The following is a 17,190-nucleotide window of genomic DNA, read 5'->3' as shown; positions in this document are numbered from 1 at the left end:
AAAAAAAAGGCGGATTGCGAAAGTAGCAGGGTGAGTCATCTTTACACGAGACGATCTTCGACCGCAGCGCCAATCTGCTTCCTGTCTGTTGCCACGCCAACACTTAACAACAACACCATCCAACTCAAACCTGGAGACGGCCAGGAGAAACACTGCATTGAATCCTGTGATAAAGTCATTAAAGTAAATAATAACTCTTTAGGAGGAGGCACTTTTCCATCAGGGTGACAATGACTCAACGACAGATCATTCAAGGTAAGATCCACCAGCTGTTTTGGTTCATAATTGATTGAGATTATGCAGTTTAAAGTCAAACTGTCTTTCTGTTTGTTTGTGTTTTGCAGTTTTTGAGCAGTATCAGAAATCAAGGATGCAGTTTGTGCAAGCTGTCGCTGATCTGGCAGCCAGACCACAAAACATAGAAATCCTTCAAAATGCTGGTAAGAAACCAACGCTGGATCATAACCAGTGGACCGTGTTAGCTTTAGCTTTGCTATTCCAAGTGTTAACTGCTCTCTTCTCCTGCAGGTGTGATGTCCATGCTGCGTCCCCTCCTGCTGGATGTGGTCCCCAGCATCCAGCAGACGGCAGCTTTGGCTCTGGGCCGCCTGGCAGACCACAGCGATTACCTGGCCACGGCCGTGGTGAAGGAAGACATCCTGCCCCAGCTGGTCCATTCTCTGGTCTCGCAGAATGTCAGTATCTCATCCTTTGGTAACACAAGTGCTATAGTTTCATAGAGACAGGTTGTCCAATGCTCCGTCTCCGCCCTTTAGAGGCTGGTGCATTTGTGTGTGTGTGTGTGTGTGTGTGTGTGTGTGTGTGTGTTTGTCTGAGAAAGAGAGAGGAAGGAGGCCCTGCAGGCCCTCAGGGTCAGCCCCCTGGATGTTAGAGTGGGTTTTGGGCTACTTGGCAGCTCGCCTGGGGGCTACTTCAGAACCTAAGAGCCCTTTACCATGAGAGCAACCAGGCCTTTGTTTTCTCTCTTCCTGCCTCTCAGCTCTTTCAGAGAAGACACAGAGGGTTTAGCTCTTGTTGTTAATTGGATATTGCAGTCTCTTATAAGCATAACATTGCACACAATTCAGGTTATATTTTTCAACATTTTATGTCAAATATGATAAGAAGAATTTTGTTGCACTTTAGCGAAAAATCTCCATCGGAACCTTTATGAAACAAAATCACAATGTCTGATGTGGCTTCACAGCTGTTTACGGTGGGTTGACAACACACAAATGCTCAAATATGAAAGCCCAGTGTTTCTATTGACTGGAAAAGAAAAGAAAGTTGTTTTTGAAAGAAAATAATTAGTTGATTTTTGCAATTATTCCTATTCTTACACATGCAGTAGGTATGGAACCCCAAACAATGAGGAATTAAAGTATATGAGAACAAAACACAAGGACGAGGATACATGAGATGATTGAATCCTTATGTTAAAAACAAACTGGTTTTTTTTACAACACAGGGGATAAATATCAAATCTCATTCCAGGCTCTACTTGGATATTTGTCATCAACTCATGGAACAATACAGCTGCCTAGTATCTCATTCACAATGGAAGTCTAATGTTGGTTTATACCTTAATTTGGGCCGTGACAATGGATGTGTGTGTGTGTGTGTGTTTGTATTCAGAGGTTCTGTAAGAAGGCAGCAGCGTTTGTGCTGCGTGCAGTTGCCAAACACTCCCCTGAGCTGTCCCAGGCTGTGGTGGACTGCGGGGGAGTTGATGCCCTGGTTCTCTGCCTGGAGGAGTTTGACCCCGGGGTGAAGGAGGCTGCTGCCTGGGCTCTGGGCTACATCGCACGACACAATGCATGTAAGGAACACACACTGACATGCTTAGATTTCTATGATTTCCATTCTTTGCCAGCATTCTCTCCTTGCACTGGCACTACATCCTTTACCTCTGTGTGTGTTTGTGTCCATGTTTCACACCTCTCTCTATTGCTGTGCAGTGTTGTCTCAGTCGGTCGTGGACGCGGGTGCGGTCCCCCTGCTGGTGTTGTGTCTTCTGGAGCCCGTGATGGCCCTCAAACGCGTCACAGCTTCCACCCTCAGCGACATCTCCAAGCACACACCTGAGCTTGCCGAGACTGTGGTGGAGAATGGAGCCATTGCACATCTGGCACTGATGATCCTCAACCCAGACGCCAAACTGAAGGTAGGAGAGCTCAAAAGACTCACATAATAGGAATAAATGATTATAGCAGAACCCTTAAATGCATATTTGTGAAAAATGTTCTGTTCAAAAAATGTACTCAAGCTATAGACGTACGTCTAACTATATATATATATTTTATTTTAAATTTATTTTATGATTCTATTGGGCTCAATGTTATTCTCCATTCTCCATCTATTTGTCTTGTTGCCCTTTTATTCACCTTTTTAACAAACATCTTGCCCTATGAGCATTTCATGCAATGCATTGTGATCCAATTGTGGATGAATTGGGATTTAGAAAGAAATCTTCAAAACATTTTTATTGAAATGCAGAATGTCAGGAAACATTTTACTACAAGGACAAATTACCATCTTAGTAGCTCAACACTTCTGACAAAACATTACGTGGTGGAATAGAAAAACTAAATTGTGTGTGCATTACAGATCTTGTAATACAAGAAGTCAGGTTTCTATCAGCCTTGGAAACCTGAAAAAGTGGTGACATTTGAGCAAAAAGTGGCATCTTCATTTTTTTTTAATTTAAAGAATATTAGCATTAACTGCAGGTAGATTTTTTTCAACTTAAAAAACAACTACATAGTCAATTTAATTAAATTGAATAAATGTAACCTCCAAGTGTAGCTCAAAAGAACCAGGTATCTAATGAATAACAGTGAGATTTCAGCATAAATGCTGGACATGAAGCTTGTGATTGAATTTACAAAAAAATGCATGAGCTCCGGAAATAATTCAGACATCATTTTGGTCTCCATTCAGAGGCAGGTGTTATCAGCCCTCAGTCAGATCAGCAAACACTCGGTCAGCCTGGCAGAGATGGTGATAGAGGCTGAGATCTTCCCCGCAGCGATGGCCTGCCTCAAAGACCCAGATGAGTATGTCAAGAAGAACGTCACCACTCTGATGAGGGAGGTGGTGAAGCACACACCGGAGGTACGGCACTCTCTCACACTTGTGGGCACCGACGTGCATGTCTGGACACAAAAGTAATCTGTGTCTGTGTTTCCAGCTGTCCCAGGTGTGGAAACCTGCGGTTGCCTGGGATCATGATGCTGGGATATGTGGCAGCTCACAGTGAGAGCCTCGCCATGGCTGTCATTCTCTCCAAGGTGGTAATCTCTCTTGTGATTCCCCTCCTTAAGCCATGTGACAACTAAACCCACCCCTAAAACCCACAGACTAGGTCCAGTATATAGGTCATATTGACTGAACCAGCCCTATCATGCTGTGTGTCTTCCTGTCCCACAGGGGGTGTCCCAGCTGGCCCTGTGTCTGTCCGAGGAGCACGAGCCTCACATCAAGGCGGCCACAGCCTGGTCCATCGGCCAGATAGGTCATCACACCCCTGAGCACGCTAAGGCGGTGGCCACCGCTAACCTCTTGACCAAACTGCTGGAACTCTACATGGACGCCAACAGCTCAGAGGACCTGCAGGCCAAAGTAAGAGCTGCAGCTCATGTTTTGCTTCTCAAAAACAGACAGATTTGGGATTACTAGTTTTTTTTACTTTGGGCCAATAACTACAGTAGCCCTGAGAGCTCAACGAACTAAAGATTAAGAAAAGCCATGCAAAAAAACTAAACACAAGCAAATAAAAAAAAAAATGTCACCACAAAAACACAACCAAATATGTATATATATGTAATATACAATATGCAATTAGCTCACACTACAACAGAAACTGTCTCCAGGGGTCACAAAACATATGCTTATTGATGCCATGGTTTTTGATTTATAACGTTATTGAGTGGTGTTAGACAATGAGCTAGAATATAGTTGTGGTTTATTTCAACATTTGAATCGAAATAATTTGATAGTGTTGCAGATATATAAATGTATTAGCCTTATACTTTTCATTAGCCTGCCAATACAAATAATCTGATGAAATACACACAATTCATTTTAAAACAGGCTAACCTTATGGTATTTATATCAAATTGTTTTGATATAAATACCACATTTTCTATGTGTGACGTTTAATATTTTGCTGGCATAAAAAAGGCAAGGGCAATATCTTGACGCTGGACGTTTCTCTATAAACGGACTGCCCCTCGCATTAGATCAGTTATTATCAGTGGTGTGTTTGGGTCAAACACTGCTCTGAATAACTTCACTTCTGCAATCACGTTACACTAAATTATGCATGAAGTGGTTTAAAGCATGTCGCTATAGTGTAGTTTTTTTGTGTGCAAAATGCAAGTAAATGATGCAACGATTTTAGCAATTATAACGTTTTGATCCTTCACGTGCAACTAGGAACTTTGTTGAATCGATTGAAAAACGCAAACGGTCTTTTCAAGGCGTTTTGTTTTTTTTTACAAACAAAACCACATTAAAAAAAAAATAAAAGTTTTTGTACATGTTCTCCAACTTTGATTACATTGTTAATTCAAATGTTGGTTGCCATGTATTTGATTATATCAGAGGAAAGGACAGACTTTAACTCAGGATGAGACTGATGCACGAGGTTGAGCTAATCCCCCAAAATAATGCTTCAAGTTTTCTTTGCAAAAAAAAAAAAAAAAAATCATTTAGGAGTCATGGGAAAGCCATTTCTTTGTTCATCTCCTCCGTAGCAGAGACTGTGTAAACTAGAAACCATCTCATTTCAGATGTAAAGTATCAGTGTAAAACAAACGTATTTAGAAATGAAGGAACAAAGTGTTGGAAATGGTAAACAACAAAGAACAAAACACCAGAGGTAGAGTTAAGCAGAACAAGTGCTTTAATTGGTTTGAGTGAACGCTTATGGAATGGAGTGTATTCTCAACACCATCATTAAATGTGAAGAACAATAAACATACATTGTCATTTTGGCCTCTCTGCCACTGAAAGAGAACTCTCACCAACCATTGTCAGACGGCAATAAACACACACACACACACACACACACACACACACACACACACACACACACACATACACAAGACTTTTAGATATTTTCTAAAAGTACTTGGGACTTTTGTGAGACCAAAGCTCAATTGCAGACGGGCATGTTTCAGAGCCCTGGCTCTGTTGACTTGACATGCAAATGCAAAGAATGCAAAGAATTCCTAAATCATTTTTTTCTCCACAAAGATGTCTTGGCTTTGAATCTTAACGCCCAAAGGGAATTTTGTCATCTCTGCAGTTCTTGCCTGGCCTCCGGTCATTTGCATTTGTAATCAAATTTTCCCTTAACACGTTCAACACTTAACCACACGAGCACAGGGCTGTTTCTCATAACTTTGGACATGTTCACATATCAGTGATGCACACCTCGCTCCATTTCCCAGTGCATGTAAAAAAAACAACAAAAATTCATTTCAAACAAACACACACTATACACAATGTTCTTCAAGCTCATGTGTGGTATTTCTGACCGTTGAAAGATGCTTTTGGCAAGTCAACGTGGCAGCAGGTTGACTGGTGGGGTTGATGGGTGAAGGAGCTCATTCACGAGAGAAGTCACAAAAGCAAGGACCTATTAAAGTCAAGGTACAGCAGCAGGGCGCATGTGTTGTTATCGTCATTAATTTGCATTTGTTTAGTTCTGGCATCATCATCGCCTTCCTTACATAAGAGCCAGATTTAATATTCCCAAAACAAAACAGAAAAAAAAGAAGAAAATAAATCACTCTCCCAGCATGCACTGCTCTGTTTTCTACTTGCTGATATCTGACCAGAGGGAGGCCTCCAGGGCCAAACAGAGCAAAGCAGACTAGAGCGTGATTATGTTCCCTCATTCCCTGTTTTCTTTATGACACAACCTATGTACAGTATGAGCTATGTGACAATAGAAACAAAACAGCCCAGAAATACTGAAAGAACACTGAAATATCAATTAACCACCGACTCAGGATGAACTATCAACTATCAGGGTTACACAAAATGCAAGAAAACATAAACCTGTTTCAGAAATGAGTCGGAGTTTTATATCAAAGTGAAATTTTGGACAAAAAAAAAAAAAAACATTCCTGAAATCTGTGGTTAGAAGGTTAACGTGACGATGATGCTGACAGACTCCTGAGGTGGGGTGGGGGGTGGGGGGTGGCAGCTGTCAGTTAACGAGTACAACAAAACACATTTCACAATGCACTTCCACACACGCACGTTCTTTATAAAGGCAGGACCAGCGTGAACGAACAAGGGATTAATATCAGCAGACACCCCCTCACTCTGAGGAGCAACGGGACGCCCGTACACACTGAATAATCACAATGATAGATTTCAATTTACAGAATCCAAACCAATCCACCATATTCAAATGTAAGACAGCTATTCACTTGTTAATGTCGGTTAAAACCCAATCAGTCGAATGGTTTTGTTTAACTGACCGAATAATATGAACAAATTTAAATACAGAGGTGGTGGAGTGGAAGAAGGTTGAGCAGGGGGAATAATCCATGTGAAAGTACATACCCTATTGTTAAAATAACCGTTTACCTTTGTTTTAAAAAAAGATTACAAAATATAAAATTTAATAATTTTGGAATATAAAGGCACACATCTTGCACAGTGTATACAATGAAAAACAGTTATTTAAAGCATGGTAGGGACTATTTTACGCTAAACAGCTCACAAATATGGTTAAAGTGTAGGGACACAAAGAGAACCTGAACAGCCAACAACACAGACTTAGCGAGGGGGAAGGAAACTTAGTCCTGTGACATGCAATTTTTTTTATGATTTTTTAAAAAATTTTAAGTACATCTATCGTAAGTATTGTGTAAATTCAAGCAGCATCATTCTTCATTTACCACAGCACCATCATTCATTCACAAGGGTGGCTCCTTTTTTTCTTTTTTTTTAAAAATAAAACTATATTTCATGACTAAAATCCAATGTAAAAATATAAATGTGATTCCTAACAAAGATATTGTGATGGAAGCTTTTTGCATGGGTTACAATGGTCAAGGAGGACAACTTTACTTGTTTTAGTTGGTTATCCAGAAGTGATACACAACATCACACGCACAACTTTTCTCACTTACACACAAGTATATTGCATTTCCCTTGTTAAGACTATATCAACTAATTGGGATCGTATTCGTAACATTTGGTTCCTTTCCTCTTGTGCAAAATATACAAAAAAACTCAAACAGAAACAAAACGATTATTACCACGTTAATTCATAAAACCGCCAAATTCAAACACAGATAAACCACCTTTAAAAATGTCAACAATAACAACACAAAGAACGATGAATAACAGACTCACAGCTGAGGTTAGAGAAGAGAAAGATGCGAGAAAGTTGGTGTTAATGACTTAATGCGCATCTTTACATCTGCAGCTACTCTTTCCAATCTTCCCTTTCTTTTCCCCCCCATTTACAAGTTTTGAACACTGACACACACATCGTTCGCCATCATCGAGTGTGTGCTGGTACGATGCTGGAGGTAAACAGTCTTCTGCCTGCCCTGAACGCACACTCACACCGTTGCCTGGGCCGAAGCCCCGCCAATCAGACACCCTACAGCACTTCTGAAAAGGATTGGAAGGTTAGTTTACAAAAAGCCCTGTAAATAGAACTCCTCCACTTTTCCGTCTAATATTGCAGTAAAGTCTTCCTTACCAATCCCGACAGTAAGTGTACCCATAGGTGAGAAAGGAGGCGGACAGGAGGAGACAGGATCTGAGATCAGGCCCCTAAAGATTCAATTCTTAAAGAGCAGAGCTCCTTTCCCTCTTTGTTGCAGCACAAGTAACAGAACAAGAGCTCCTAACCTCAAATAACAAATAAAAGTGCAACATTTTTGATTTTTTTTTTTTCATAAGGTGCTGATGGCAACAGAAAGGTAAGGGCTGTTGATGTTTTAATCTGGAACACCCTACATGAAGATATAACAAAGAGTGACGGACTCTTATCACTACAGCCACACGAGTTCTGGGTCATTCCCTCCCACAGGAACAGAAACCAGGCCGACATAACAATGCCCAACGTATCATTTCTAGGTACACATCTTTCCCTTATTCATTCTTAATCCTTGTGCATCACAACAAAAGGGACAAAGCACCGACAACCACTGAGGTGCAACTCGTGCTGGAAACAAGCATCGAAATTTACTTTAACAAGTGAACTCATCTCGGCTAATGCAAAGTGTTTGTTGTTGTGAGTGTGTGGCAAGAGGATAACCCAGAAGCACAATTTATTAACTGTACACGAAGGAAAGGGTGGGGACGGGGTGGCGTCTAAAGGTTGGGTGATGCAGAAGGAACTCAAGTGGGAATATTTGTTTGGCCGAGTGCTTGTATAGCATTTGGGTGGGTCGGGGGGGGGGGTCTGGCTGTTGGCCTATTGGAAGACTGCTTCCCACTCCCTGAAATGACGCAATTGCATTAGGCAAGACTCAACATGAACTTTCTCATTACATCCCGCTTAAGCCTTCCCCTTGCAAGAGGAACCTCACCTTGTGCCGTAATCTGACCTCTACACTCCGCTTCATCACGATAAAAAAAATAATGCAGGGTGCTGGATGTTGGATTAGATGCAATAAAAAGCCATATTCCCACATAAACAACCATACAGACAAAAACAAAACAAAACAAAAATGTAATGACTTGGATGCTTTCTTTCGACACCCTTATTCAAAGTAACTCATGAGCAAAAGTCAACAGAGGAGAGGTTAAATGTAAACGAATGACGTTTCTGTTTTAGCTGCAGAGCATGGCACGCCATTGAAAGAGAGAGAGACAAACGGGGAGGGATGAGGAGGATGCATGAGGGAGAGTGATAAAAAGCCATCACAGCACCTTATTAATTCAGCCTCTTGATGGTTTTTTTTTTTCTCTCCGTCACCCCTCTGCCCCGACCTACTCCCCATTTGCCCTCCCTTTCCTATGTGCCTCGGTGCCCCCTGTCGCTCCTGGAGGCTATGACAGGATAGTGGTGATGAAATCGTAAAACCTCTTGGAGTACTGCTCTGGGTTCACCGTGGAGATCTCCGCTCCGGCCTGTGAAAAAGGGACACAAAGACGACTGTCATTCACCAAAAAAGTATATTTGGCTTCCGACTCAAGTCGGTGTGATTCTTCTTTTTTTTTTTTCTTTTAACAGAAGCATTTGAATAGCTCTCGGGTGCAGCTACATACTCCATGTTTGACAGTCTTGGCGGCGTGAGCAGCTTTCTTCTTGGCATCGTAATGCTGCAGGATGTCTATGACAGCCATGAAGTAAACCTCCTTCTTGGGAGCACCTGTAGTTTAAAACAAATGCACCCTGGATGACAATCTATACATCAGCACAGTGTCATCAGGCAAAACCAGGTATTGTTAAATGAGACAAACAGCCGGTTTGACGACTAGAAAGAGAACTACAACACCCAGTAGGGGGAGCTCTCAGTACAGTATATATTATTTAGTTGTAAAGTACAACCCTCACATTACACGGGTTGTATTTATCATTGTATCATAAGCCCGAAAAACACATCGCGTCTGGCGACTCACTATCATTGCTTCTGATGGCGTAGACGTCAATGGCGGGATCAAACTCTCCAGGTGACAGATGCTTGGTGCTGTCCAAGGTGTTGCTGGGACTGTCGGGGGGTGTTCCGATGCCTCCTCCGTCACTCTCACCCTCCTCCTCGGGCTCGTTGTCCTCGCTCTCCACGTCTTCCTGCTCGGCTCTTTCCACATCGTGGATCCCCACCAGCAGACTGTAGTCCATGAGCTTCAGCTGGGCAAGGAACTAAGGACGGCGGAAGAAGGTAGGACAGGGGAGGAAATAAAAGCAAGTGAGGAGGGAGATGAAAGAGAAAATGTATTTATACAGACAGAAAGGAGTGATACTGAAGGGGGGTGGACTTTTTCTGTAACTTTCTACGACACATACCTCTACGTCTTTCCTAAGCTTCTCCAGGAACATCTTCTTGTTTTCCCCGTCAATGCAGATCTTCTGCCCGTCATTGATGAAGTCATTGTCCTTGTAGGTGGGCAGCTCCTTTGCCTGCCCATTAGTATTGGAGATTAGTGGCCAAATAAACAACAGCCAGAACATATAAAACTTAGACGGTTCAAACCTGAGAAGCACTGTAGGCAGTAGACCTGGGCAAAAAATACGTCACAGACTTCTGGTGAGCAAATCAAGTTTTCTTTGAGATCAGATCGGTTCATTTAATAACACAAAGCCAAATCCCTAAATATAATTGATTATTGTTTGAGATATTTGACATAAAAAGGTCAAAAATTGAATAGAAAGAAAACATTTACTAAAACCAATAACACCAGAATCAGTGTTCTTCATCCTTTTCCCCAGAACAACATCAACAATGTAATAAACTGTCATTACACAAGACTAAACCATAGCATATAGCCGTCTTGTTCAACTGTAACAATTAAGGGGTATTTCGAAATGCCCGACGACAAAGATTAACACTAATCTTAGAAATGAATCATGTCAACAGCGTGTTTGACTGTATCTGCCTGACAAGAAAGTCGTGCATGTTGAAATACCCCTTTGTCATAAAAGAAGCCTTGTGAGCCTGTGGTTTGTTGGATAAGCCCGTCTGATTCAGCCAACTACAACACGCATCACTGTCGAAGGAGTTGGCTGACAAGGTACAGGTCAGTCCAAACCAAGGCTAACTGTGCAAAGTTGTACATGCAGCATGCTCACAGCAGGGCACAGATCCATCTGATGCACCATTTGCATATTTTCCATATTGTCCACAGTGAAACATATTCACTTCTCAGTGCCATCAAACACACGGCATTCAGCATTTTTGTGGCAAATTGCACAGAAGTTTGGTCTTTAGATTTTTAAATGCATCCGGTAGATCCATACTCTGTCATGAAAGAAAGGACGTCCAATCAAAGACATGGAACGGCCTTGTTGGCACTGGGCTGGTCTCCAAAAAGCATCCCGTTCTTATCGGTTTGATAACAGAGTACATCCCTCACTGAGACAAATGATACGCATATTGTTCATCCAAGATGCTTCTCGGAAACCAGACTGTGGTTTGCATCAACTAGAAACTCTTTTTATAACTCTGTTAAGCCAGCGCATACGGTATCGTGACGGATTCCCACTATTCAGCCTACAAACAGAATGAAGGAGTCTCCTATTTAAGAGTCTGTCCACTGGGATCAATTGACTTCGTGACCAGGCTGCTTGCAGAGCTGCCAGCAGCCTGTAGGGGGTGCTATGTGAGGAGGGACGGGGCCTTGTTCTGAGTCACTTAGGAAAAAGAGAGCAGGACATGAGGTAACAAGGCAGCAGCAGCAGCAGCAGCAGCAGCAGTTTAGTTAGTACAGTGTTTCTATAGCAGCAGGAGAAGAGCAGCAACACAACAGCACTCTGTAGCACTAGAATGAGTTTGGACGGCACACATTGACACACAAACACACACATACAGATTACACCGTTACACGGATGAAGACAGGATTACATCTCACAAAATAGGACATTTGAGCACATATATATATATATATACACAGACATAGACCTCCAATTTGCAAGAAATATGGGATGTACAACTTGCTAGACTGACCATTAACGCAACATAAAAAGTAAATGAGGACGCAACATAAGGCTGACTGCAAAGGGTGAACATAGCCTGAAAGCATTTCGCAGGCCTGTCACCTGAACCGACACCTCGACTCTTACATTCACCCGTCTTTTGTACGCCGTCGTTCTCAACTGCCTTGTATTTCTATGCCGTACACTCTCAGACTTTCTAACCGGTTCATTGAGCCTCACACTTCCTCCCAGTCGTGCGCAGGATTCTGTCAGTGGGCTCGTTACTGATTTTCTCGAGTACAATGACTGCAATGAAATGTTTCTGACTCTTGAGCGGATTCACTACATCGAGGTAAGTAGAAGAAACAGAAAGATATATTAGAGGCAGGAAGAAAGGGTGGGTTGCTGATGAGGCTTGTAAAGCTGTGTGACAGGTGGATTTTTTCACAGGAAAAAAACCAAAAAAAAACAAAAACATTTCTTTTCTGTCTCCTGACAGCTGGCTGGAAAATGGATCTTGGCCTTTGGCAACTTGATGTCTTGCCGTGTCAGAGGAGCAAAGCTATGCCTGTAGTCTTTGTGGGCTGCTCCTAGACCTTTGTATCCAGTTATATTCCCACTGACAGAGTAACATTCACCGATATGCAGTTTGTAAATCCTGCACTCTGACTTTAATAGAATTTGTTTATCATCAACAGTCACTTTCTTTATTCACGTGGAATCGTCATTCAATACTTTGATCAGCAGGTTCATATCAACCACATGCAAGCCAAGGCAACGTCAAGCATTTCGTGTGTTAACTAGCATTGGTATGCATGTGAACACAGTATAAGCTGTGAATATAATTTATGCACAATCAACTGTTCGGGTGAGTAGGAGAGCTCTTGGAGTACGTAACAAATACTGTAGTTTGCACCCAGTTCATTTCATAATTTTATGTCAAATGTCCTGAAACTACTTCTGCATTTATACTAAAAGCTAAATATACAAAACCATACCGTCTGTCATATACTTGACTTTTTAATGGAAACAATGTCCCCGAAAAACTAGAAACAAAGTGAGAATTGAGACACATGTAATTGCTCAAGGATGCCTAAAAAACAAACGGGACTCATTTCTCAGACTAGCCATCAACTAATGTCCCACGGCACCAGCTCAACTACTGCCTAACACATTATATTTAACAAAGCAAAGTGGGATGTAAGACATAGAGAAAGGACACGTTATCTTCTGCCATCTTGATTTGAACTCTTCAGAAACTGAAAAAATGCACTCTGTTCTCTATACTGCTGTGGCTAGTGTACACAGGTCAGTTAATGTGGTCTGCTCATCAATTGTACTGCAGAAAATCGTAGCATTTTGTTTTAAACTTAGAATTAAAATTGCAACGAAGCAAGAGAATTCTCCAGGAATGCAAGTATACGTTCCCTTTCCATCTCTGGTTCCTGATTATTAGTTTTAGTTTTTGAATGTCCCTCCCATTCATGCCGCCACCTTACTCCTCCACTTCTTGCTCTCCAGTGTTTCACATACATGTTGTTGCCGTTGAGTGAATGGTGGGAACAAAAACAAACTGTCTGGCAACTAAAACATAACTTGCTGACAAGTTGAGCAAAAGGTGACTTTAAATGGACGAAAAGTGTGTAAAATATGGCCTTTAAATAACAGTGCATCAGACTGAATCAGACGAGGAAACGAAAATGCTTGACCGTAAAAAATAAAATAAAAAAAAGATTGGTTTAATAGATCATGCCTGGTATATGAGCCCTGGTTCTCTTACATCTCTTACGTGTTTCATGGCGCAGTAAAAGCGCGTGGCAATCCGCAGTGTTTGCAGCCTTTGCTGAACGTTACCAGATTTGGGCCGCAGGGGCACATCCTCTGGTTGGGGCGGCTGCTAGAAAAGGGGGAGCGAAGGAGGGACGGTAGGGGTGGAGGAGAGGAGAGAAGAAAGGAGAGAGGAAGGGAGGAAGGAAGTTGGAAGTAAAGGCAAAGTGTTTAAAATGTAACAGAACACAATTGTTTTTTCAAATTGGTAGAGGGTTGGAAAGGGCAAGAACGCGAAAGATCCGTCTATAAACTTTTTGCAGTTACACTAGTTAGTTTAACTAGTCAATAGGATTTTATTTCTATTCAATGTATTTCTGCCTACACTGGTATTATGACTGTTTCCTGGCATCAATGCCTGGTAGAGGAAGGAAGCAGCCTGCAGCGCTACACTAAGGAGGCTAGGAGCTGGAACTGCGAAGAGCAGTGTGTTGCCATGGCACTCCACGATAAACTACGAAAAGACAAGGAGGAATATGAATGTTTAAAGCGTGTGTAGCATTTGTACGCTTACTGCCTTTAGAGGGGAGACAGTGAGAAAGAAAGGTTTGTTAGTGATACCTTTAGTATCACTCTGTGATCAACAGTAAGGTGATAGATAGACAAGAGTGCTCTGACAACAGCTGGATTAGGAAATGATGAATGAATTTGAACCCTCACACTTATTGAAAGTTATTGAGCGAACCAAAATCAATATTTTAGAGCACAAGCTGTAAAAGCATCATTGATGTTATTAAAAGTCTTTGACTTCTGTGGGCCAATGTGTCAGTTTGTAATGCAGGAAGACAAAAAGGGTCAAGATGACCAATTACATGCGTTTTATAATTTAGTCCAATTTTGTACAAGCTCCTTCAAAGAATGAGAGAGAAAGACAGAGTCTCCGACGTCCAGTGGTCCCCCTAGGAGACAGGTGTTTCTATCAGAAGAGGGTGCTAGTAGAGTCAAATTATGTTTGAGGTATTTTGATTCTATCAAAGACACACGGTTTGAGAAAGCTCATCTTATAGAAGGATCAAGGCTTGTGTTTATATATATATGTATAATATGAAACTTGAACACTTTCTTCCACTGCGCACACAGAACGAACAGCTGGCAGACCGTGAATATATTCGCTGAATTTGACAAAAAGTGTCTTATTATAATTGAAAAAAAATGAAATGACGGCTAATAAGATATGACAGAATTTTTTGCAACACTGTCAGTCAAAATGGCGGGCAACGAGAATGTCCAACTCCACCACTGGTTCTCACCTGATGATATTTCTTTAGAATGTTGTGCATCTCTGCCACATCCTCGCTGCTGATGGTCTTGATGACGTAGCGTTTGTCATAAGAGGTATGGAAGCGGGCCCCGCTCCGTCCCTGGGCCTCACTGTTCAAAGGCGCACTGCGTGTCAGAGAGTTCTGAAAACACAGAAAACATTTTGTATTTCAAATGCTTATTCAACTACGAGTACACGTTTTCTTAGTTGGTTCAACGGTTGAAATAGTCTGGTGTACTTGAATGGATCCCACGATACTGCATGTCCTGCCTCTACGCTCTAGTTGTCCGACCACCTTCCACCCTCCAGTCTAAACATGTGGGGTTCTGACTCCGATGCCTGCTCCCTGTCCAAACCTACACACAGACACAAACAGCTGCTGCCCAGACTTTGGAGCTGAAAAGTAACATGATCCAACACCCTTGGCTGCACGCCTCATTCTCCAAGAATTCCTAATGTCCTCTGCCCTCGGTGCACTCTCCCCTCTTCACGCCATAGCATCTTTTGCTTAAAACCATGGAACCTTAAGAGGCCCACTTACAGTCCAGGTCCTGGTGCAACATTGAGGTGGTTTGTGTCACAGGCTGAAATGTTTAAGAGGCCCTTCGCCTGAGGCTGGCATAGATAAAAAAAAAATTAAAAAAAGCTTTCAAAGGAATATCCTAATGTTTGTTTTAGTTTGTAATTTTCTGCACCAGACATTTATCATAATGTGGGGAAAAATGTTAATCTGTTTGCACTTCTGTTACCCTCCCAGAACTGAATTTAATACTGCTAGCATTGCTTATGAAAACTAATGGGTACTGTGCATGTCATCAAAAGAGCCTGCAGCTGGTGGTACCCATTGGCTGTACTGAAGAATTTCACCAATGGAATTAGAAATAATACCAACAGGCCTTTAGAAAAATATAAACCAATAAACCTTTTTGACCACAATGTGACTTGTGCCTCATGTAGAAAAGTAGTTGAGAATGTCACAACATTTCTTTGCACTGGCCAGTGTCTTAACAACCCCAACTGCCCACTCACTGCAGCCAGCCGAACCCTAATGTAAACATGCGAGAAGGACAGCTGCACTGAGCTGGGACGCAACGACCTCCAAATACTGCCAACTCATTGCCTGCTCTGGGAGTGGGGATTTACTCGGGAAGAGTGGAAAAAAAAAGAAACGGAAATCAAGGCTGAAACAAAAGAGGGAAAGGAAAAAGTGCAATCATTTACAGAAGAAGACTGTGATCAAATTAGTTTAGAAATAGTTACGAGTGTTTCAGTGGTCTAATAGGACCACAGGGTTACATTTATTACACACTCTTCAGATACATTTGAGGATAATGTTTCTTACCAAGAAGTCCTGATCGTCGATGCCAAACCTCTCTCTGAGGTTTCGAAACACCAGAGGGCAGTACTCCTTGAACTTGAAATGGCTGGGCATGTTCTCCCTGTGGGTACACAAAAAAAACAATAAAAAAAAAAGAAAAAACAGTGACATAGTTTATGAGATGCTCTAGGTTCTAAATTCACAGGTTTATGAAAATAAAATACTATAATTGTATAATATACTTAAAAAGACCTTACTTGTTGAATAGGTGGTTGTCCACTTTGATCTTAGAATAGGCCTTGAAGTCGTCTGGCATGAGCATGATGGGGATCTGAACATGGCTTAACTCATTTATCTGGGTAGGAAAAAAAAAAAACATAGAAAAGAAAGGGAGGTCAGTGAAGTATCGAGCAATAAAAAGCAGTCGAAAACATGTCAGTAAAATCACGTTACATAAGTCATGCTAGAAGCCTTGGGATACCGAGAGTGCACTGTTCAGCTTTCTTTCATGTGCTAGCTGTGTGCTTCCTTTTTCACGATGCAATATTATCACACCTAATCAGCAGCATCTTTTAACAGACTGGTGTAAAGATAAGCAGTGGCTTACACGTGACTGGATTTAAAAAAGACATTCAGTGTAACACAAGGATTTGGTTTTTGCATTGGCAGCGCGAAAACGACTCGCATGATTAATGTCACTTTTCTTTGTTAATCATCTCTGATAAAGAGTGAAAGTGTGGTATGTTGCGGAATTACAACAAAAAAGCGTCACTCCTGCAAGAAAGATAAGATCTGTGTCGTCTGTGATGCAGTGCAATTTTCTAATCTTTGAGTGTGTTCACCATTCAAGAGCGTATTTGCTTTCTACTTGCACTCATATTTGAGACTTAAGTTTGAAAATACATAAACTAGATGTTGTGTACTACCAGGTGAGTTAGACTGTTAACTAGAGAGTCACCAAATGTTCTTGGCCGGTTCCGATATCCAATATTTTAAAAGTCTAGCCTGCCGATTCAGAGTTGCCAATTTCTTTCTAACAGCTATATAATTGACAAAAAGGCTCCATACTGCCGGTCAGCGTTCGCTGTACAGCTCTGTGCTGCTGGCAGACGAGCCGGTCACTGCGATTACTCGGAGCAGCAGCATGGGAATGAATTACCATATAAT

The 17,190-nt window shown here is 41.8% G+C and overlaps 2 protein-coding genes across 2 annotated transcripts; one reads left to right on the top strand and one right to left on the bottom strand.

The window, feature by feature from the left end:
- Nucleotides 1-230: 230 nt before the first annotated feature.
- LOC142951544 (uncharacterized) lies at nucleotides 231-3,771 on the top strand. Its single transcript, XM_076093153.1, has 8 exons — nucleotides 231-255; nucleotides 345-440; nucleotides 529-695; nucleotides 1,636-1,819; nucleotides 1,959-2,164; nucleotides 2,941-3,167; nucleotides 3,200-3,290; nucleotides 3,430-3,771. Exons 1-8 carry the CDS (start codon nucleotides 231-233, stop codon nucleotides 3,676-3,678), a joined length of 1,245 nt encoding a protein of 414 aa, XP_075949268.1. The 3' UTR covers nucleotides 3,679-3,771.
- Nucleotides 3,772-8,923: 5,152 nt separating this feature from the next.
- LOC142951321 (phosphatidylinositol 5-phosphate 4-kinase type-2 alpha-like) lies at nucleotides 8,924-16,456 on the bottom strand. Its single transcript, XM_076092818.1, has 9 exons — nucleotides 16,281-16,456; nucleotides 16,048-16,144; nucleotides 14,695-14,847; nucleotides 13,770-13,898; nucleotides 13,407-13,514; nucleotides 9,992-10,105; nucleotides 9,607-9,847; nucleotides 9,253-9,356; nucleotides 8,924-9,114 (listed from the first exon to the last, which is right to left on the bottom strand). Exons 1-9 carry the CDS (start codon nucleotides 16,400-16,402, stop codon nucleotides 9,034-9,036), a joined length of 1,149 nt encoding a protein of 382 aa, XP_075948933.1. The 5' UTR covers nucleotides 16,403-16,456; the 3' UTR covers nucleotides 8,924-9,033.
- Between the last annotated feature and the right edge of the window lie 734 nt (nucleotides 16,457-17,190).

The sequence above is a fragment of the Anarhichas minor genome, unplaced genomic scaffold, assembly GCF_050575085.1.
Source record: "Anarhichas minor isolate MPS153535 unplaced genomic scaffold, ASM5057508v1 ptg000017l, whole genome shotgun sequence".
NCBI classification, from domain to species: Eukaryota; Metazoa; Chordata; class Actinopteri; order Perciformes; family Anarhichadidae; genus Anarhichas; species Anarhichas minor.
Note: the sequence above shows the minus strand (reverse complement) of the source record. Positions and strands in the feature narration are given on the sequence as shown.